General features: G+C 41.5%; 1 protein-coding gene, 1 long non-coding RNA gene and 1 pseudogene across 4 annotated transcripts; 1 reads left to right on the top strand and 2 right to left on the bottom strand.

Annotated features, from left to right (window-relative positions):
• Positions 1-228: 228 nt before the first annotated feature.
• On the bottom strand, positions 229-15144 carry LOC308605923 (uncharacterized protein). Of its 2 annotated transcripts, none has more exons than XM_081216288.1 (4): positions 15026-15144; positions 12469-12536; positions 4826-4952; positions 229-3447 (listed from the first exon to the last, which is right to left on the bottom strand). In XM_081216288.1, the coding sequence occupies exons 2-4, from the start codon at positions 12481-12483 to the stop codon at positions 1757-1759; spliced, it is 1833 nt and encodes a 610-aa protein (XP_081072414.1). In that variant the 5' UTR covers positions 12484-12536; positions 15026-15144; the 3' UTR covers positions 229-1756. The 2 variants fall into 2 exon arrangements, with proteins under 2 accessions (XP_081072414.1, XP_081072413.1); XM_081216287.1 differs by having other exon boundaries at positions 230-3447; positions 4799-4952.
• On the top strand, positions 8886-10784 carry LOC308605941 (synaptobrevin homolog YKT6-like; annotated as a pseudogene). The gene has a single exon. The product of its transcript is annotated as a synaptobrevin homolog YKT6-like (transcript).
• Positions 15145-19095: 3951 nt separating the features above from the next.
• Positions 19096-19850, bottom strand: LOC308605951. Its single transcript, XR_014013750.1, has 3 exons — positions 19777-19850; positions 19467-19544; positions 19096-19180 (listed from the first exon to the last, which is right to left on the bottom strand). It is a non-coding gene; the product is annotated as an uncharacterized lncRNA (long non-coding RNA).
• Positions 19851-22046: the final 2196 nt, after the last annotated feature.

Genomic DNA, 22046 nt, shown 5'->3' on the forward strand with positions numbered 1-22046 from the left:
CTCCCTCTTACGACTCCAAGTCCCAAGAAAAAAACAGCTCGAATAGAATTCAGGATGTCATGTAAAGCAATGATGTCTGAACATCAGGAGAAATCACCAAAGCAGCTGAGGAGTACCGAGAAGTGGATGCGTCTCAAAGGACCCATGCTGGTACCAAGCATCGATTTGGGGTAGACTCCAGGTGTCCTCTGATAGGTGTCTCTGATATCATACTGAGTACAACAAGAAAATGTCAACAAAAATTCAATTAAGAATCAAGGAAAAAAAGGGAATTTTATTCGAGCCAAACTGAGGAGTCTAACTTGGGAGACAGACTCTCATAAAGCTCTGAGAACCGTTCTGCCTGTTAGAAGTCAAAGGCACAGTTGTATTCATTTTCAAGACAAAGCATCGTTCATCAAAATGACATACTGATAATTTTTCATAAAGTTCACCAAGGATACATATCCAGGTTAGTACATACAGAGCGAGCAGCAAGTCACCATGACCTCCTACAGAGTTGGGAAAGAACAGTATTCTTTTAAGAAGTTAAATCACTAGTGTCAGAAGAAAAAAATAAATTGATCTTCATGGTCGAGCAGGCAGGCACTCCCACATTTGAGGAGCTGTGGTTGATGTGTAACGCAGATGCACGCCGCACTTTAGGGAGGGAGGGGGCCCAAACAAACAGAGAGAGAATTTTATGTTTAACTTTTTCTTGTCTTTCCTTAAAATACAAATTTTATTTCATCAACTCCAAGCACAAAAAAGAGATTATTTTTATCCCTATTTCTGAAATTTTTACACGGTATCTCTCCATGATGGAGTTTTTTTTTCCCTTCACTGAAACACAGTTGATATACAATATTTTGTTTCAGGTATACTACATAATGGTTTAACAATTGCATACATTATGAGATAATCACTTCGGTAAGTCTAGTAGCCATCTGTCCCCATATAGTTATTATTACTGACTATATTCCTTATGCTGTATATTACACCCCCGTGCTTTATTATGTAACTGCAGATTTGTACTTCTTAAAGCCCTTCTCCTGTTTCACACACACCTCGAACCCTCCCTCATACCTTCTGGCAACCATTTATTTGTTCTATGTATGAGTCTATTTTCCTTGTATTTTGTTTTTTAAATTCCACATAGGAGTGAAGTCATGTGCTACACCATTCTCTGACATTTCACCTAGCAAAATACCCTGCAGAGCTATCCATGTTGTTACAAATGCTAAGACTTCATTTTTTCATGGCTAATATTCCATTGTGTGTGTATGTATGTGTATATATGTATCACATTTTCTTTATCCATTCACCTATCAGTGGACATTTAGGTGGCTTTCTTAACTTGGCTATTATAAATAATGATACAACAAACAACAAAGTGCATATATTTTTTTGAATTAGTATTTTTGTCTTCTCTAGGTAAATACCCAGATGAGCAATTGCTGGATCATATGGCAGTTCTATTTTTAATTTTTTGAGGACCCACCATTTAGTTTTCCATAGTAGCTGCACCAACTTACAATCCTACCAACAGCGTACAAGGGTTCCCTTTTCTCCTCATTTTCACCAACACTTGCGATTTGTTGTCTTTTTGATGACAGCCATTCTGAGAGATGTGAGGTGGTAGCTCACTGTGGTTTTGATTTGAATTTCCCTGACGATTAGGGATGTGCCTCTTTTCACGTACCTGTTGGCCATCTGTATGTCTTCCTTTTCCATGATGGGAGTCTCTCAGCCTGATGCACAAGTTATGTGTCAATCATTACCTTTTAAGGTTTCTTTTTGCTGTGAATTGTCTGATGCTCCCCAAAGCCTGAGCTCTGAATAAAGCATTGCCACATATGTTAGGTTTATGTTTGTTTTCAGTATGTATTTTCTGATGCCTAGTAAGGCTTGCAAATTGGGTATAAGCTTTGCCACACTGATTACATTTGTAAGGTTTCTCTCCAGTGTGGATTGTTTTATGTTGAGTAAGATATGAACGCATTGTAAAAGCTTTGCCACACTCATTACATTTGTAAGGCTTCTCTCCAGTGTGAGTTCTCTCGTGACCCCAAAGTTGTGAACGTTGGATGAAAGCCTTATCACAGTCTTTACATTTATAAGATTTTTCTCCTGTATGAATTCTCTGATGTGCCATAAGGCTTGAACGTTGGGTAAATCCCTTGCCACACACATTACATTTGTGTGGTTTCTCACCAGTATGAATTCTCTCATGACCCCAAAGTTGTGAAAGTTCAATAAAAGCCTTGCCGCACACATTACATTTGTGTGGTTTCTCCCCAGCATGCATTTTCTGATGCCTAGTAAGGCGTGAAAATTGGGTAAAAGCTCTGCCACACTCATTACATTTGTACGGTTTCTCTCCAGTATGGATTGTCTCATGTTGAGTAAGATTTGATCGCATGGTAAAGGCTCTGCCACACACAATACATTTGTAAGGTTTCTCTCCAGTATGGATCTTCTTATGTTTGTTAAGGCTTGACCGCTCAGCAAAGGCTTTGCCACACTCATTACAATCGTAAGGCTTCTCACCAGTATGCAATTTCTCATGACTCCAAAGGAGTGAATGTTGGATAAAGGCCTTACCACACTCATGACATTTATATGGTTTCTCCCCAGTGTGCATTCTCTGATGATTTGCAAGGTGTGAATTTCGACTAAAGACCTTGCCACATACATGACATTTATATGGTTTCTCTCCTGTATGCACTCTCTGATGTGTAGTGAGATTAGAACACTGGTTAAAGGCTTTGCCACACACGTTACATCTGTAAGGTTTCTGTCCAGAATGAATTCTCCTGTGATTCCTGAGGTTTGAGCTCTTGCTAAAAGCCTTCCCACAGTCATTACAGCTGTAAGATTTTTCTCGAGTGTGGGTTCTCCTGTGTTGTGCAGGTGACACAGTGTTCTCCACACTAGGAGGGATTCTGTGAAGTGCTGACACTGAGGAGCCACTGCTGACTGGCTTCTCGACTTGACCGCACGCACACACTTCCTCCTTAGCTGGAAACCTCTGCAGCGGAGCCGCCGGGGCCTGCGGGCTCACTCCAGGTCTACTGTCCAAACACCTGAGGTCTCTGCTTCCAGCAACGCTGACGTTATTCTTCCTTGTTAACAAACTTCTTATGAATGGCTTGTCGTGCGTGAAATGTTCACGTGCATTATTTCTTAGAGAAACACTCTGAGGAAAACTAATGAAGGATTTATTATTGTGATCTTCTCCATGACTGAGATTTTTGCTATGGGTCAAAAGCACTCCTTTGTCATTTCCTGCATCGTATCCCCACTCACTCTCACACTCCTGCACATCTGCACAGACTTCCTTGAGGTCAAAATCCTTGATGCCATGGTTGTCATTTCTGTCCAGTATCACTAGATGGCATAATTCTCCTTTATTAATGTCCTCTCTTGGTGACAACTCCTTGATTGCAAATCCAGCAGAAAGGCTTCCTATTAAATCAGTTGGAAAATAAATATTTTATATTGAATTACATAATTATACAAAAAATGTGTTTAATAATGTGGAAATATATAAGAAAAAGATATTTTTAAAAGTCTGTATATCACAATAATAATTAATAAAATATTTTAGGAACTCATGATAAATCTAGCAGGTAAGTTAATAAGTAACCACAATTATACAAAATAATAGTCTCTGGCATTCTAAAGGATTTTTCCATAAAAACCAAAGAAAGAATTTACATTCTAGAAGGAACATATAAAAGGAAAAGTGAAATATATGTTGAGAATCACTGAACTTTGTCTATCTCCTGAGTTCTTCCAAGGATATAAAATATGAAAGGAAACTAAATAGGTCCTGCGGTCAGGACTACAGAGGACTTAGCCCTGATATGTATTAAATGAAAACCAAAAGAGATCAAGGGGAAAGAGGACTCCAGAGAGAGGCATCTCAGTCCCTCTCAAACCAAGGCACCAAAATGGTCAATGGTGTCAGAAAATAGAGTATTGTAGGTCATGACAAAGCTTTTCCTCAGCTCTGAATGAGCTGGAGCATCACGGTAGAGTGGGAGCTTAAACTTTTATATATTTGAATAACAGAGTGACAAGTTTTAGTGTGTGGGAGGGATTTCCTTTGAGCACCCAAAAGAAACAAACTTGTATTCTTCCACAGATCCTTCCCATTTGAGGAGAATTTCCTAAACAAGATTTAATGGAGCAGTTTACTTTGTGCCCACCTGAGCTCACATCTCGATATATTCCCACTTGCCTGGATTTTTCCCTATTTTCACTTTGCCCTCCAAAGTCCAGGGCTCTTTCCCTTGTTCTAAAATGGAGGTAATATTCAGCTTAAGAGAGATTTCAATTCATAAAGTAAAATGGAGTATGACATGCTATGCTGTTCCAGAACACATGCCCAGCTCTTTGTTCAGCTAAGAAGAAAGAAAATTATAGTTGGGTCTAGAAATGTATTATAAAAATTAGTCAACTGACTGCCTCCTGAATGCTTAGATTATTTTAAGTATGCAGATATCTAGCTCTCTTCCAAGAACTACAGAATCAAAGGCACAAGAGTGAAACCACAGAATGACATATTTTTTTTAATTTGCCATAAGGTTTTCTGACTGCTGACGTTCTGCAACCACCACTAATCAAGCATGAATGCAGAACATCTGAAGAAACGAGAAGTTATAGAGTCATAAGCCACATTATGAAGGCTTTTCATTCTGAATCCAAACAGCTTCAATTACTCTCTCAAGAACAGAGATTTGAAACTCTCACAAGCATGCTAGGGGCTCATAAAAGACTCAGAAGGGAAAATGCATAGATACACAGTAGTTACCAACTTCCGGAGAGGAGTTATCCTCACCCAGGGAGATCAGGTTCCTGTAGGTCTCCACCATCACGTCCCTGTACAAGGCCCTCTGAGCAGGGTCCAGGCATTCCCACTCCTCCTGAGAGAATTCAATGGCCACATCCTTGAATGTCAACAGTCCCTGAAAGGAAAGCACATTTCACCAAGTGGACAAGGAGAGAGTTCTGAGTTTGACACAAAATTACAGAAGCAGCTCTGGCTAGAGCAAATGTTCTGACTGATCCATAAGATAATTTTGAGCAAGTTACATTTCTCGATTTTTTTTCAACTGAGGTGAAATTCATGTAACATAAGGTTCGCTATTTTAAGGTATCACTCAGAGGCATTTAGTACATTCACAATGTTGCACAAGCACCACCTGTTTAGTTCAAAAACATTTTTATGGTTGCTGAAGGAAATTTACCCATTAAGCAATCGCTTCCCATTCTCCTTTGCCCCCATCCCTGTACACCACTAATGTCTACTGTCATTACACATTTACCTATTTGTGATATTTTCATATAAATGGAATGGTATGAAATGAGCTTTTCTGTGTGGCTTCTTTCACTTAGAATGGTGTTTTTGGTTCATCCATGATGTAGTATCAGTACTACATTCCTACAGTATCAGTACTACATTCCTACAGTATCCATACTACATTCCTTTTTTAGGGCTGAATAATATTTGATTCTATGACTACACCACATTTTACTTATTCACTCATCCCTTGATGGCCATTTAGCTTGTTACCACTTCTTGCCTAGTGTTAATAGTGCTGCTGGAACTTTCATGTACAAATATGTGTGTGAATACCTGTTTTCAATTTTTTTTGGTATATACCTAGGGAGGAATTAGAATCACGTTGTTTAAACTTTTTAAGATCTGCCACACTGTTTTCCACAGCAGTACATTTTACCAGCAACGTGTCAGGATTCTCATTTCTCCACATTTTTACCAATACTTGCTATTTTGCATTTTATTATACTCATCCTGGTGGGTGTGAGATGATATCTCTTTTTTTAAAATTTATTTATTATTTTTGGCTGCGTCAGGTCTTAGTTGCGGCATGCAGGATCTTTTGTTGCAGCGTGTAGGCTTCTCTCTAGCTGTGGTGTGCAGGCTCAGTAGTTGTGGTGTGCAGTCTTAGTTGCCCAGAGGCATGTGGGATCTTAGTTCCCCAACCAGGGATGGAACCCGTGTCCGCTGCACTGGAAGGCAGATTCTTAACCACTGGACCACTAGGGAAGTCCCAAATGATGTCTCATGGTGGTTTTAATTTTGCATTTTCCTAATGACTAAGTTCATTGAACATCTTTTCATGTGCTTCTTGGCTGTTTCTATATCTTCTATTCTTGAATTTTAGGATCAGAGAAATGTCTACCAGAAGTCTTTTGACCATCTTATAATTGGGTTCTTTGTATTTCTGTTGCTGATGTGTAGGCGTTCATATACTCTATAGAGAGTAGACCCTTACCAGATATGTGATTTGCAAATATTTCCTCCCATTTGGTAGATTATGTTTTCACTTACATGACAGTGTCATTCAGTGCACAACCATTATTAATTCTGTTGAAGACAAATTTATGTATTTTGTCTTTCTGTTTTTTGCTTTTGGTGTCGTATCAAAAAAATCCACTGCCAAGCCCAAGGTCATGAAGATTTACCCCTATGCATTCATCTAAGGGTTTTATAGTTTTAGCTCTTATATTTAGTTTTTGATTCATTTTGAATTGATTTATTTATATGGAGAAAGGCAGAAGTTCAATTTCATTCTCTTTCACATGGATATCCAGTTGTCCCAGCACCACTTAAGAGACTATTCTTTTTCCATTGTATATTCTTGGCACCCTGGCAAAAAAAGGAATTGACCACATGGGTATGGGTTTATTTGTGGACTCTCAGTCTATTGCTTTGATCTGTATTTCTATCCTCTTGCTAGAACCCCAGTCTTGATTACTCTAGGTTTGTAGTAAGGTTTGATGTTGGGAACAGTAAGTCCTCCAACTTTGTTGGGGTTTTTTTTTCACATTTATTTTGGTTATCTGGGGTCTATTCAAATTTAATATGAATTTTATTTTATTTTAATTAATTTATCTTATTTATTTATTTTTGGCAGTGTTAGGTCTTTGTTGTTGCACGCGGGCTTTCTCTAGTTGCGGAAAGTGGGGGCTACTCTTCGTGGCAGTGCACGGGCTTCTCGTTGTGGTGGCTTCTCTTGTTGCACAGCACGGGCTCTAGGTGTGTAGGCTTCAGTAGTTGTGGCACACGGGCTCAGTAGTTGTGGCTCACGGACTCTAGAGCACAGGATCAGTAGTTGTGGCGCATGGGCTTAGTTGCTCCTCAGCATGTAGGATCTTCCTGGACCAGGGCTCGAACCCGTGACCCCTGCATTAGCAGGTGGATTCTTAACCACTGCACCACCAGGGAAATCCCCAATATGAATTTTAGGATCAACTTTTCCATTTGTGCAATAGAGACTGCTGGGATTTGATGGTGATTGCATTGAATCTTCATAACACTTCGGAGAGTATTGCCATCTTAACAACTCTAAGTCTTCCAATCCATGAACAGAGGATATCTTTACATTTATTTAAGTTTTTTTTTCATTTCTTTCAGCAACACTTGTAGTATTCATTATATAAATCTTCCATTTCCTTGGTTAAATTCTTATTCTTTTTGATGCTGTTGTAAATGGAACTGTTTTACTTTGAATTTGTTGATTGCTAGGTACAGAAATACAACTGATATTGAGTATTGCTATGTAACTTCAGTAAATTTGCTTATATCGCTAGTAGTTTTTTGAGGATTCTTTAGGTCTTTCTAAATATGACATCATGTATCCTGTAAATATAGTTTGACTTCTTTTCCAATTTTGATACCTTTTATTTCTTTTCTTTCTAATTTGTATGGCTACAACTTCCAGTACAATATCGAAGTATAGTTGCAAAATGGGGCTCGTTGTCTTCTGCCTAACATTATAAGAAAGTTTTCAGTCTTCTACCAGTGAGTATGTTAGCTGTGGGATTTTAATAAACATGCCTTTTCAGATCAAGGATATCCCTTCTATTATTAATTTTGAGTGCACTCTGTTTTTGTCACATGGAGTGTTCTGTACATGTCTATTACATCTCGTTGGTTTACAGAGTTGCTCAGTCCTTTATTTCCCTATTGGTCTTCCGTCTGGTTGCTCTACTTATTATAAGGGGAGTACTGAAGTCTCCAACTATTATAGTTGAACTGTCCATCTCTCTTCAATTTTTGCTTCAAAATATTTGGGGTTTAGTTGTTATGTGCATATGATTTATGGTTGTTTCATCATATTGATGGATCGATCCTTTTATTGATATATAATGTCCTTAAAAATCACTGGTAACAATTTTATGACTTAAAGTCTATTTAGTCTGATATTAGCATAGCTAGGATCGGTTACTATTTCCATGGAATATCTTTCCCTACCCTTTCACTTTCAACCTATTTGAGTATCTTAAAGTGAGTATTTTGTAGAAAGATACAGTGGAATCATTTTTTTTAAATTCTTGCAATTGTTGCCTTTTAATGTAGAATTTAATCTTTTTACACTTAAAGTAACTCTAAACAAGGGAAGAATTGCTTCTGCCATTTAGCTATTTGCTTTCTATATGTCCAATATTTTCTTTGTTTTGTAATTCCTCCCTTGCTTCCTTCTTTGTGTCTCTGTGGGCATAACATTTGGATTCCCTTCCTATTTACTTTTCTGTATATTTTAAAATTATTTTCTTAGTGGTTACCCTGGAAATTACAGTTTATTAGTTTATATTAAAGTAATATCTGAGTTCCAGTTCATACTCACTTAGCTTTAACAGCATATAACAATTGCTCTTATACTGTCCCCCTTTATATTGTTATGGTCAAAATTACTTCTTTATACATTTTGCACTCAGTAACAGATTTACAATTACTGTTTTACACAGTTGTCTCTTAAGTTGCATAGGAAAAAATGAGTTAAAAATCGAAAATACAATAATACTGGCTTTTAGGTATGCCTATATAGTTACATTACCACTGTTCTTTATTTGTTCCCATGGCTTTAAGGTACTTCTGTTATCCTTTCATTTCAGTCTAAAGAACTCCATTTAATATTTCATGTAGGATAAGTGAGTCAGCATGAACTCCTTCAGTTTTTGTTTATGTAGGCATCTCTAAATTTCACTATCAGTTTTAAGGCATACTTTCTCTAATAATGAATTCCTGGTAGTTTTTTTTTTTAACCTTTCAAACTTTAAATATATCATCAGACTCCTTCCTGGCCTCCAGTTTCTGATGAGTAATAGGCTGTTAATCTTATTGAGGATCCCTGTACACGAGAAGTCGTTTCTGTTTGCTATTTTCCCCATTCTCTTTTTGTCTTTTAACAGTTGGTTATGTGTGTTGCCCAGGCTCTCTATGTGTTTATCCACTTGAAATTTGTTGAGTTTCCTACATTTGTAGTTTTTAAATAAATTTATGAGGTTTTCAGCTCTTATTTCCTCAAATATTCTTTCTGCCCATTCTCCTTTCCTTCTGTGACCCCTATTATATGTATACTGGTATTCTTTTTTTTTTTTAACAAATGTTTATCAAGTTCTCATTTTGTGCCCATATTGTTTAATTAAGAATCACCATGTGCATCTTATTTTACTTTTTTATTTTTTGGCTGTGCCACACGGCATTCGGGGATCTAGTTCCCTGACCAGGGATCAAACCTGTGTCCCCTGTATTGGAAGTGAGGAGTCTTAACCACTGGACTGCCAGGGAAGTCCCCTATACTAGTATTCTTGAGAGTGCCCCAAAGGTTTCTTAGTCTCTGTTCATTGTTCTTTTTTCTACCTTTCTTCTGCTCAGAGTGGATAATTCCAAGTAATGTATGTTTAAGTTCACTGACTCTTTATTCTGATTGTCAATCTGCTGTCAAAACCCTGTAATAAATTTTCAATTTCAGCTATGGTAGTTTTGGGCTCCAGAATGTCTTTTTCTTCTCTTTTCTATAATTTGTCTCTTTATTGATATTTTCTATTTGTTGAAACATTGTTCTCCCACTTTGCTTTAGTTCTTTGTTCATGGTTTCCCATAGCTCTCGGAGTATGTTTAAAACAGTTGATTTAAAATCTTTTCTTAGGAGCCGGTGGTGGTCTGGGGGGCAGCGCCACGCTGCTCCCTGCGAGCTGGTCCCGTGGCCAGGTGGATAGCCAGCCTGAGGGCGCGGCACCATGAAGCTGTACAGCCTCAGCGTCCTGTACAAAGGCTATACCAAGGCAGTGCTGCTCAAAGCCGCGTACGATGTGTCCTCCTTCAGCTTCTTCCAGAGGTCCAGCGTTCAGGAATTCACAACCTTCACAAGTCAGCTGACTGTGGAGCGCTCCTCGAAAGGCAGCAGAGCTTCTATCAAAGAACAAGAATATCTGTGCCATGTCTACGTGAGAAACGACAGTCTGGTGGGAGTAGTCATTGCTGACAGTGAATACTCATCCCAGGTGGTGTTTACCTTGCTGGAGAAGGTACTAGATGAATTCTCCAAGCAGGTCGACAGGATAGACTGGCCAGTTGGATCCCTGGTACCATCCAGTACGCAGGCCTGGATGGTCACCTCAGTAGATACCAGAACCCCTGAGAAGCTGACCCCATGACTAAAGTGCAGGCTGAACTAGATGAGACCAAAATTATCCTGCACAACACCATGGAGTTTTTGTTAGAGCATGGCAGGAAGCTAGATGACCTGGTGTCCAAGTCTGAAGTGCTGGGAATACAGTCTAAAGCCTTCTATAAAACGGTCCGGAAGCAAAACTCATGCTGTGCGATCATGTGATAGCAGCTGGCAGAGGCCCCTGCGCTGGAACATCACCATCATTCACATCACAACTGCAGCCACCAGGGAGCAGGGCCACTGTGGAACGACCCGAGTGGGACAGACTCAACTTTGGCTTTGGAGCTCATGGGAGGAACTGAAGGGTGGAAGAGACCTGGGGGTGGGGAGGGAACATTCAGATTCACATGTCTAGTAATTTGAGGTCCCCTAAAAGTGTATTTGGGGGCCGAATGAAACCATAAAGCTCAGTGACTCCCGTAAAAAAAAAAAAAACTTTACTTAGTACGCAATGTCTGTTCTTCCTCGGAAACACCATCATTAATGCAGTAATCATGGTTAAGCTGCCCAATCTGGAGAAATCCTTAGACATCTGTACTGAAGTTGGCCTGCACAAAAGCAGCCACTATGGCATTTTTTTTAACAGTAAAAAGTGTGAAAACCCTTGTGTTTTCATTAAGAGAATAGTCCAATGAGGAAATAAAAGAGAAAGTCACCTCTATGTTTACTAACATGAAAGTAACTCCAACATATATGGCATGTAAATATTTAAATTTGCAGAATGGGGGAGAGGGATAAATTGGGAGAGTGGGATTAACATATAGATGCTACTATATATAAAATAGACAGCTAATAAGAACGTGAGGTATAGCACAGGGAACTCTACTCAATACTCTGTAATGGCTTGTATGGGAAAAGAATCTAAAAAAAAGAAGAGTGGACATATGTATATGTACAATGATTCAGTTTGCATACACCTGAAACTAACATAACATTGTAAAGCAACTCCAATAAATTTTTTTTAATTTGCAGAATAAAATACCATAACAAAACATTTACCAAAAAATATTTTCTAAAATCACTTTAGAATATAAAATGCATTTTTATAAGATTTGGGCTAAGAGCTAACAGTTGTACCTAATGGAGACAGTAAGTGATGGTGGAAGACATGATAGAGAAGCGCATGTTTTACTTCTCAGTCTCTAAACCGCATCACTATGTGGAGCTGAACCACAAATATACATACATGAGATGTCTAATTTAAAAAAATATAACCCTGAACAACAGTTAGTAGAATCAGAATGTGGCTCCAGGCTCTCTGATGGTAGAAAGTTCTGCTCTTATTTCTTGGCTAAATTATGATCATTTTAATCTAAAACGCCTGCTGCATGAGAGTCCTTACAGGAACACCTGGGTCTTTGTGAGATGAATGTTGTGTGAATAATTTATAGAGCCTTTCCTGTTAGACAATTAATTTGATTCCACTTTTTAAAACAAATTATGTACTAAAACACCCTCTCTACACCTTATTTCTATTTTGGAACTTCCCATTTTATTCTAAAGTACTGATATTTTGGAGTCAGAAACACACTGATTCACTTAACTTCAAAGGCACTTATAAAATCTGACAAAGCATGTTTCCCCATATCAGTCTTCCTTCCCAGACCTCCTCAGGTATCTGTGCACAGGAGCACATCACTTACACATGTAGTCTCTTTCATCCTGGTTTCTATGGAGCTGAACGGGCACCAGAAGGGAGCACTAAACAGTCCTCACTGCCCTACCTCACTGACACCACAGAGCCTACTCCCCATCTCCAGTCCACGCCTCAGTATAAACCTTTCACGGGATGACCGCCTGAAAGGGGGCTCTTCCCAAGTTCCCCGTCACTGGGTCACAGTGACATGGAATCTGCAGGGAGGTGAGAGGAGACGGAGGGAAGGCCCTGAGTGTGAGTAAATATTTTAGACAGGAAACTTCATAGACCAAGAAGCTCAGAGCATCCAAAACGTATCATTTTAGGAAGGAGAGAACAGTCCACAAAGAATATGACTTTCACCTGGGAAAGGGCCATTTCTTCTCCTTTCTGTCCTCTTCCTCTGAGCTTCTTTCTCAGGTAGGATTATTCTGTGTGACAAAAATACGTTCTTAAATGCTTAGAATCAACATACCTCCCTCCCCTGCCACAAGTATACACACAGGGAGAACCTTAATATGGGGGAGAGAAGGGCCACAGCAACAGGATGGATGCAGACAGAATAACCTCCTATAAGGAGACCAGTCAGTGAGCCTGTCACCCCCTTCTTCAGGAAGCCCTCCCTGCTGCTGCTGGAACGCCCACTGCACTGCAACTGCGCCGTCCTTGTCCACTTGGCCCTCAGCCAGAGGCAAGTGCCTCGTCCCAGCCCCTGGCTCCTCCCAAGGAAGCCAGCATCCAGTGACTGGCTGGTGCAGGATAGGAGGCTTGTCCCATCCGACAAGTGGGAGCAACTCCAAAGGGCCCCCCAGCTCCAGAGCTCCCTGCTGACGCTCTACTGAAGACTTCAGATTTCTGTCCTGAAGGCGATGGGAAAACCTAAGAGGGTTTAATACCAAGAGATGACACAATTAAACTTAAGATTTACCCTAAAACCTGTAATTATACTTGTTTCTTCAACTTAATTAGTGGCACAGTATCTATTCTTCCAGGGAACAATGTATCATCTTCAATTACTCCATCCTGTCCTCTTACCTACATCTAATAAATCATCAAAGGACACAGACTCTACCTTCTCAATAGGTTTCAAATTCATCCTTTCCTTTCGTATGATGCTTTCTACCCCGCACGCATCCTCACGTGTCAGATAATTTCAAAGATCTGTGAAGTTTCCCTTGCCTGTGATTTCTTCTTCCTTCAATCCATAATCCACATACTTATGAGAGTTCAGTATTTAAAATGCAACATTGACCTATTAGTATCTTGTTTTAGCCTCTCAATGACCTCTTCGTGTCAACAGGATCAAATCAAGCTCCTTAGGAGAGAATATGTTGTGAGTCCCCTGGTGACAGGACCCCTGCTTTGCCTGCATTTCTTTCACTCTGCATCACGCTCTGCATCCAAGCAACATTACAGGATGCTAATATTCTCTTCTTCACCCCGACAACACACTTACTTTCTTTTGGAATGCTGCTTCTCCTTTATTAGCTGTTAAATTAATATAAACTATTTAAATCCAACTTGAATAATAAAAATAAACTAAGATGAAATGGGTATAAGAGTTGCCTCTCCTGATTCTTTCTTTTCCCCTAAACGGTCCCATTTAATCCCACCCAGAAAGAATTATTCACCTCTGCAGTTTACGCATGCTTCTATTATTTCATTTAACAAGGTATGTTTTAAAATATTCACATATCTATTTTCCCTAAAAGAATGTAAGCTCTGTGTAAAAGGGAACATGTTTTCCACTCTGGTAGCTTGCATTCACTTCCACATGCTGGCAACCCATCTCCTGAGATCTCTCCTGAACAAAATTTGAAAGCCTACCTTATAGTAACTGACTTACCCAGCTCCTCATCATTCAGTGGGGCCTACTTATAGGCCACTTGAAACAAGGTGTTTGAGTAGTAAGATGATATCCTTTTTTAAAAATTGTATTTATTTATTTACTTGGCTGCGTCGGGTCTTAGTCGCGGCATGCGGGATCTTTTTAGTTGCGGAAGCTTTAGTTGCAGCACGTGGGATATAGTTCCCTGACCAGGGATTGAACCCAGGCCCCCTGCATTGGCAGTGTGGACAAAGATTCAAGGATGCGTGTGGGATAGAAAGCATCATACGAAAGGAAAGGATGAATTTGAAACCTATTGAGAAGGTATAGAATCTTTGTCCTTTGTCTTTCTCCACAATATTTCTTTTTTTTTTAAATCCATCCTCTGACAAAGGCCTTCCTGACAACTTTCCATACAGTTAGTCATAAAATAAAAAAATACAGAACACAGCAGACAGTATCTCATACACTAGAAACCAACATGACAGGAGTCCCTTCTCATTTTTCTCATCACTGTAAAAAAAAAGAAAAAAAAAAAAAACCCAAACCTAAGAACTTAGTTTTGGTGAGGCACAGGGCGTTGGTCCCCTACCAAATGAACCGAAATAACCCAGCAGAGAATTCAAACCAAGGGAGTAAGATTTGGAGCGGGGCGGGGCGGGGGAAGGCGGGGGGTGGTGGTCGTGGTCAGTCTCCATAATGTTTCTGATGCCTCACTAGCTGCATATATTTCCGCCTCTGTATTCCCTCACTGGTCTCTCTGGAGGGAGGTGAAGAGCGCAAATCCACCTCCTGAGTCAGGACTTTACCCGACGAAGGGTGGGGTGGGGTGGGAATGGGAGTGGGGAGGGGAGCCAGGAGTCACACAAAGGTTTGAGAAAGGGAGTCAGAGTAGGAAAACATCCTTGCAGGAAGTCAGTGTCTATATGGACCGAAGGCAGAAAGTTGGGGCCGGTACCTGCCTCAGAGTGATTTAACCGGAACCGGACCCAGACTCCTGGGACCCGAACCGAGTCTTCTGCCAACGCCGAGATAGGCGAAAGAGCAGACTCAGAGCAAGATCGACGAGCGCGTTCAGGGGTTTTAACTTACCGGGAGACCCCGGAAACCCGGGTGTGGTGGAGCAGTGCCCGAAGACCGCATAGCACAATTTCCAGAAAAACCGACACTTTAACTGTCCTGAGTGCCCGTGACGCTCCGCGGGATCCGCTTCCGGGTCTGCAGGGAACTGCGCGTGCACACCGGGGCGGGGCCGGAGGCGGGGCCGGGGCCGTCAAGGGGCGCGTCTCGGACGCTCCGGCGGGTGGAGGCGGTGTCTCTGGTGGAGCCTCCTTGGGGGAGCCGGGTCTGACACCCCCCCCGCACCCGCCCCTGGAAGATTCTGGTCTGTTCCTCTTCCTTGCGGACAGGCTCCGCGTTTCTACTTTGAATCCTTTGAACGTGTCTGGTGTCCTTTGGAGCCAGGCTACGTGCAGGATTAGAGATGCGCGGGCCACTTGTATTGGAAGCGAAGAGTTGAAAACGGTTTACGTTAAAACAGCGAGCGAATGAAGATGCGGATCCACCAAGGGCGGCAGGAGCGCTGGGACCTTGGGGGCGGGGCTTGGCGTTGTGGGCGTGATCCCGGAACTTCTGAGACCCCAGGCAGTTACAGCTTTTTATTTAATTAAGAGAAAGCCTGAGTTTTATTTAGAGTAGATGATGGAAACTGGAGTGACAGGAAAGGCAGAATTGTGCCTGTGCGGAATGTGCAGTTATATACTCACTTCCCTCCAGAGCATACTTTAAACTTCTGTCCCCCATTCACTTGGAGGCATCAAAAAGATCAGTGAGGAAAAATTTCAACCCCAAACCTGTCATTGTCTGAGGTACTCCGTTGGAGACTGTGAGCAAGGAGTTGGCTATAGTCAGGAACTGGAGAAACAAGCTTTAGGAAGGAATTCAACCACATTTTTGTATTTTACTGTATAGACTTTTCTTTCCTTTGACTTGTATCATGCTATAGGATGTTAAGAGTAAGACCATTTTGATAGAAATTTCCATTTCCCAAATATCAACTACTAATGATGTTATCTTCAGTGTAGTTCTGCTGCTTATTAACTTTTCTTATGCAATTTGGCATATTTCTGAATTTTTTTGTGTGTTTGAGTTATTTTTTAATCATTTTCATGTGTTTTTTTCTGCTTTATAACAAATTTAATCAGTTATACATATACATATGTTCCCATATCCCCTCCCTTTTGCGTCTCCCTCCCTGAATTTTTAATGTCACTGATTTATCAGTTGTGAATAAACATATCTCCTTTGTCCCACGCTCCCCCTGAAAAACTTCAGAAACCCTTGGATTTTCCACTAACTGAATCACTGTGCTCTAAGCCAGAAACTAACACATTGTAAATCAAGTATTCCTCAATTGAAAAAAAAAAAAAAAACCTTGGAATTCCCTGAATGATGGGAGTGTCTTTGCTATTACACTAATAAGGCAATTCTGAATGGGGGTTCCGTACAAAGCTGTGGAATGGGAGCCTGGACATCAGAAAGACCAACCAGGTGATCAGAGGATTGGAACATGCAGCTGCCCAACTTCTGGAGAGAGCAGGGAGGCTGGGGATTGGGTTCAATCACATGACCGGTGATTTAACCAATCATGCCTGGTAATAAAACCCTGATTAAAAACTCTGGACAGGGCCTCCCTGGTGGCGCAGTGGTTGAGAGTCCGCCTGCCGATGCAGGGGATGCGGGTTCGTGCCCCGGTCTGGGAGGATCCCATATGCCGCGGAGCGGCTGGGCCCGTGGGCCGTGGCCGCTGGGCCTGCGCGTCCGGAACCTGTGCTCCGCAGCGGGAGAGGCCACAACGGTGGGAGGCCCGCATACCGCAAAAAAAGAAAAAAAAAAAAAAAAAACTCTGGACAGAGAAGATGGAGGAAGTTTCCTGCTGGGGAACAGAAGCTACTGCACCAGGAACCCTACCAGAACCTGCTCTATGTATTCCTTCATCTGTTTTTTTTTTTAGTAAAATGATGTCAAATGACAAAGCAAAGTAGTGACTAGTTTTCTTGTTTGTTTGCGGTATGCGGGCCTTTCACCGTTGTGGCCTCTTTCGTTGTGGAGCACAGGCTCCGGACGCGCAGGCTCAGCAGCCATGGCTCACGGGCCCAACCGCTCCGCGGCATATAGGATCTTCCCGGACCGCGGCACGAACCCGTGTCCCTTGCATCGGCAGGCAGACTCTCAACCACTGCGCCACCAGGGGAAGCCCAATGTAGTAACTAGTTTGATGTCCTTTATTCAAGGGAAAACTGGATTTCCCGTCGCCCCCGTCCCCTGGCACCCCGCCCGGGTTACAGCCCGCTGCAGGTTGGTGATCCCACCAGCCTGGGAGACAGTGGCGGCCTTCACACATTTTTATTACATTTATTCTTAAGTAGTTTATTTTCTTTCATCATTTTGTAATTGCATCCTCAGTTTCCAAGTGTAACTTGTCAATTCAAATGTTTGTACATACGTAATCACTTACTTCGTATAATTTGAAGCCATGTCATGGGTGCAAACTGATTTGTAATGTAATATCACTGAATTGGCCCCATTTACTGGAGTGATAAATTGCTAAGCTTACGTACAATAAGAGCTGGTAGGTGTAGGAAAGTCAAGGTGGAGATGAAGTAGAGGTGAAAAGAACACTGCTTCCCTACCCACACATACAATAAAAGAAATTCCATGTGGGATTTTAATCCCATATGGGATTGTATTCAGGTATACAATACTGAAAACATTACTATTTCATCACTAAGTGACATGGGAATAATAAGGCAAAGGCTAAAACAGATTCTCAAAACTTTAATTTTATTTTTCTTACATAAAAATGATATACATTTTCATGCTGAGACTGCATGATCCCAGTGTAAAATGCAAATCAAGGAGTATATAGAATTAAATATAACTATATTAATATAAAGCCAATGACTATATCTATATTATATTTAATATCCTCTAGGAAATATAACAAACTGAAATCTGTGAAGTAGGAGAAAATTTTAAAGTAGGTACATAAGGTGAAACAGATGAAGAATAAATACACATGGTCAAAAAACATTTCATATATCTTGACTTCCAGTTTATCTAAAGTAAATAAAAAGCAAACAAAAACATGTGGTGGCATCACGTTCATTTCATCAAACTGAAAAATATAAACATTTCTCAAGGTAGATTTTATTAAAGATTTGTGGATATCTGTCCTCCACGGACTGGAGGTGAAGGAGGGAAGAGCTACAGCCTTTTCCGAATAAAAGGGGGAGGATACGAATATATGTTTACTTTGCTACACTTTAAAGTATGCAAATGCATATGAATTACACCCTGATATTTGTTCTCATTATAAAATAGTGCTTGACTTTCCTCACTATAAAATAAAGCCAGCGTAGAATGTGCACCTCAGCGCTAGCGCTCCTGAGAGGCAAGAGGCCTGGGGGGTTAATACAGCAACTTGATTGTCCTAAGGCACATCAATTGTCTAACACGAATGTTAAAAGTGTTGTAATATTCGTCCTCAAGGAAACCCAGATTTCACCATTTTGACTCAAGTTTTCAAACTCCTTTCCTATGACCACCCCAAGTTCTAGCGTTTATGAGGAACACCCTGTGTGAAAAATTGGCCCTGCCGGTCACCTTGGAGAATCTGGACAGTTGCAGGGCTTTGCTCTCTTTCAGAACTGCAGTCTCTGCTGAATAGGCTTTGGTACCCTTAGTTTAAATCAAGCCTGATCCACTGACAGCCTGTCTAGGGAAGAGGTAGACTGTCCTTGGAGCACGGACCTTCTCCTCCATCCCTGCCTGGACTCCAGGGAGACGGCAGTGGGGCTGGGACAAGCCAGCCCTCAGCAGGGAAGACATAGGCCGCCTGGTTGGCCATGGTGTACATGGTCAGCACCGCGGTGCACAGAGGCCCCCGCAGCTGGGCCAGCTGCTCCCAGAGCAGCGGGGAATAGCCCTTCTGGTTGTACACATTAACTATGTTCTGATAAATGGCCTCAGACATAGAGCGCATGGAGGTCAAGAGGCTTTTCCGAAGTGGAGGCGGCTGGTCTCCTGGGGACCTGGATCTGGGCCTCTTGCTGCGCCCAGGGCGCCTCCTCTGGGATCTCCTGGGGCGGGCATCCCGGATTTCTTCACTCTTCCTGCTGTGGCCAGAGTCAAGGACCTTCTGTTTCTTCTTTTCCAAAGTCTCACTGCGCTCATCTGGAGAGGCCCCTGTGGAGCAAGCATGTAAGTGAGAGACCTGCCACATCGATTCTCATGGACCCCCATTCCCAGGATCTCACAATGTCCCTTCCATAAACCCAGCCTCTCTCCTGCTCCTGCCCTGACCCCTCAGCTCTAGAATGAGGTGATGCTATGCCCAGCTTGGGCCCTCCAGTGCTCCCTGGATCCCAGAGTCTCCAAACGGCTTCAGCCATTGAGCCCTTTGTGCCCACGCACTGGATAGGTTCCCTGCTTTTCTCTCTGTACACCTGGGGACCCAAAAGCAAGATCCTACCTGTTCTCTCGCAGGTGCCATCCCTGGAATTGAGCTTCCTCTTCCTGGAGCTCTCCGGACTGGAGCCGCGTTCTGAATCTGTGGATCAAGTGACCGTTTGAATGACTGCCTGCCCCCGGCACGCTGGAAACCTAGCCTATCCCGGACACACCAGGAGCCAGGATCCCGACCAAAGCTCGTGTCCCATCTGCACATCCTACAGTCCAGGATGTGCAAGGCCTGGCTGCCAAAGCTCACCCCCTTCCCTGCCCAGGGAGACTGGCTTCCTCCATATGCCCTGTCCCTCCTCCCCAGAAAAGTGAAATCTTACCTGACAGAGTAGTGCAGCTCTTTCTGTCTTGTGTCTCGTTTTCCTTTGAATTCTCCTCCTCATCTGTCTCGGGCTCTGACCCTGGAGAAAAAGAGGGATTGAGATGACTGTCCTCCCTCGAGGGACACAGAAGCCCTTAGTCCATCCCTAGCCTGTATTTGTGGGCAGTTCTCTCTACCGAGGGCATTCAGACACATGAACTGGAGCAATAATATGGTTCTGGGGGGTCACTGCCAGAATACTCAAAGCCCCCATAGGGCTGGGGGACGTCTCCCATCACTGATCTCCAAATAAAATCCCAACAAAACACAAATTCGGTATCCTTGATTCCATCCCTCCTTCCAGCCTCAGACAAACAGCCCAGGACCCTATCTGGCCTTTGGTCATGGCTGTCTCTTCACTAGGAGGAGAATGTCTTGCCTTTTTCTTTGGATAGTTTCTCCTCCACATCTGAGCCCCTTTCTTCCATGGAGTTCTGTTGTAACTGGGAAGAGAATACTTTGCCTTCTTCGGATAGTTTCTCCTCCGCATCAGAGTCCCTTTCTTCAATGGAGTCCTGCTGGACGGGAAGCTGGTCAGTGGGGTGTTCCATGGAGGGGCTGTGCGGGTGTAGGTCTTCAGTGCCCGATTCCATCTTGAAGCCCAAACGAAAGGTCCTCTCTCAGAGCGGTTCAGAGTCAGAAGTGTCCACAGGCACGATGTGCCTGCCTTTTATTAGACCCTCATGGGGCGTGGCTTGCTCCTATTGGCTGATTGGATTTTACAATCCTATCAATTATCCCAGCCTGAGATGTTGAGAAATTAGGAACCTTGTTGGTTGTGGTTGTACGGGGGAACCTGACACAGGAAGAGAAAGTGAATCTCTGTTTACCCTTAAGACCACTTCAAAATGTTCAATGTTTTTCCAGTCTTGGATCACACATCTCAAACTCCTTTCAGTGGGGGTTAGGTGGGACACGGAGATGATAGACTTGAATGCAAATTGTAGAATTATGTATTTGTCTAATAAATAAGTTGGAAGCCATCAAATCAGTTCTAGGAAGTAATCATTTAAGGATATAAAAGACTCCCAGGCTTTATAACACAAAATTATTTCAAAAAAATTTAAATATCATTTAATACCCAGTTCATATTCACATTCTTCTAAATCTAAGTTACTCAAACACATTTTATTGGTTTTGATTTTTTTTAGCCAGGATTTAAACAAAGTTCCTACATTAAAATTACTTCTCATAACATTAGAACTGGTACATTTTGTCTGAAAATATCATTAAAAGCAGTTACAAAATGGAAGCACGTACTTATAATTCCCATCACTCAGAAAGAAATTGTATCCAGATATATAAAGTTTAATTTCTACCAATTCAAAATAAAAGGAAACTATTCACAATAAATTGGAAAACAATTGACAAAATATTCACAGGTTAGTAAACTCATATGATGAAAACTATGTTACATTACATAGAGCATTGCTAATAATAAAGTCAAGGCAAATAAAAACACCACCAAGTTTTCACATACATACTACTAATAAAAATTCAGATGTTACCCAGTGTGCCTATGATGTGGGGAACTGGAGATTCTCCTCTGGAGTTAGTGAGGTTTTTGGGCTTAACCACTTCAGGGGATACATACATGATTATGCAAGCTAAACCTGAAGATGCGTGAAAATGATGACTCAGCAATTCAGCTGCTCACTTTCTGTTTATAACAACAAGGAGATTGCCCAAGTGTATTCATGGGAGCACTGATAGTGGAAGGAAGAACATAAATGCTCACCAATAGGATCAGGGATTATAACCAAAAAGTCCAGTGCATTGACACACAAAAATTACAAACAGTGGTGAAACACAATGAACTATAGGTACATGTGTAAAAAAGAGATTTTTTCAAAACAATTGGGAGAAAAGTCCTCATAAAATATTAGACAGTATAAGGACATGCGTATAAATATTTTACATTTGCAGAAAATAATATATGGTGTTCAAAATATGCACATATATGTTAGAATTTCTTAAAATTTTGGGAATGATAAATATCAAATTATAGTTGATTGTATCAGATACATACATATGTGATCAAATCAAAATGCAGAAGAAAAGTAACCAGGAAATAAATATCTCTTAAGGTCTTGTGGGTGAGAGACCGGCCAGATCAATTCCCATGGACCCCCATGATTCGATCTCATGTGATTGCATTGTGTTCGAGGGCGAAGGGAACAAAAATGCCCAGTGAGCTGATAAGGCATCTTTTTTTTTTTTTTAATTCTT

The sequence above is a fragment of the Mesoplodon bidens genome (assembly GCF_964165515.1).
Source record: "Mesoplodon bidens genome assembly, chromosome: 18".
Taxonomy (NCBI): domain Eukaryota; kingdom Metazoa; phylum Chordata; class Mammalia; order Artiodactyla; family Ziphiidae; genus Mesoplodon; species Mesoplodon bidens.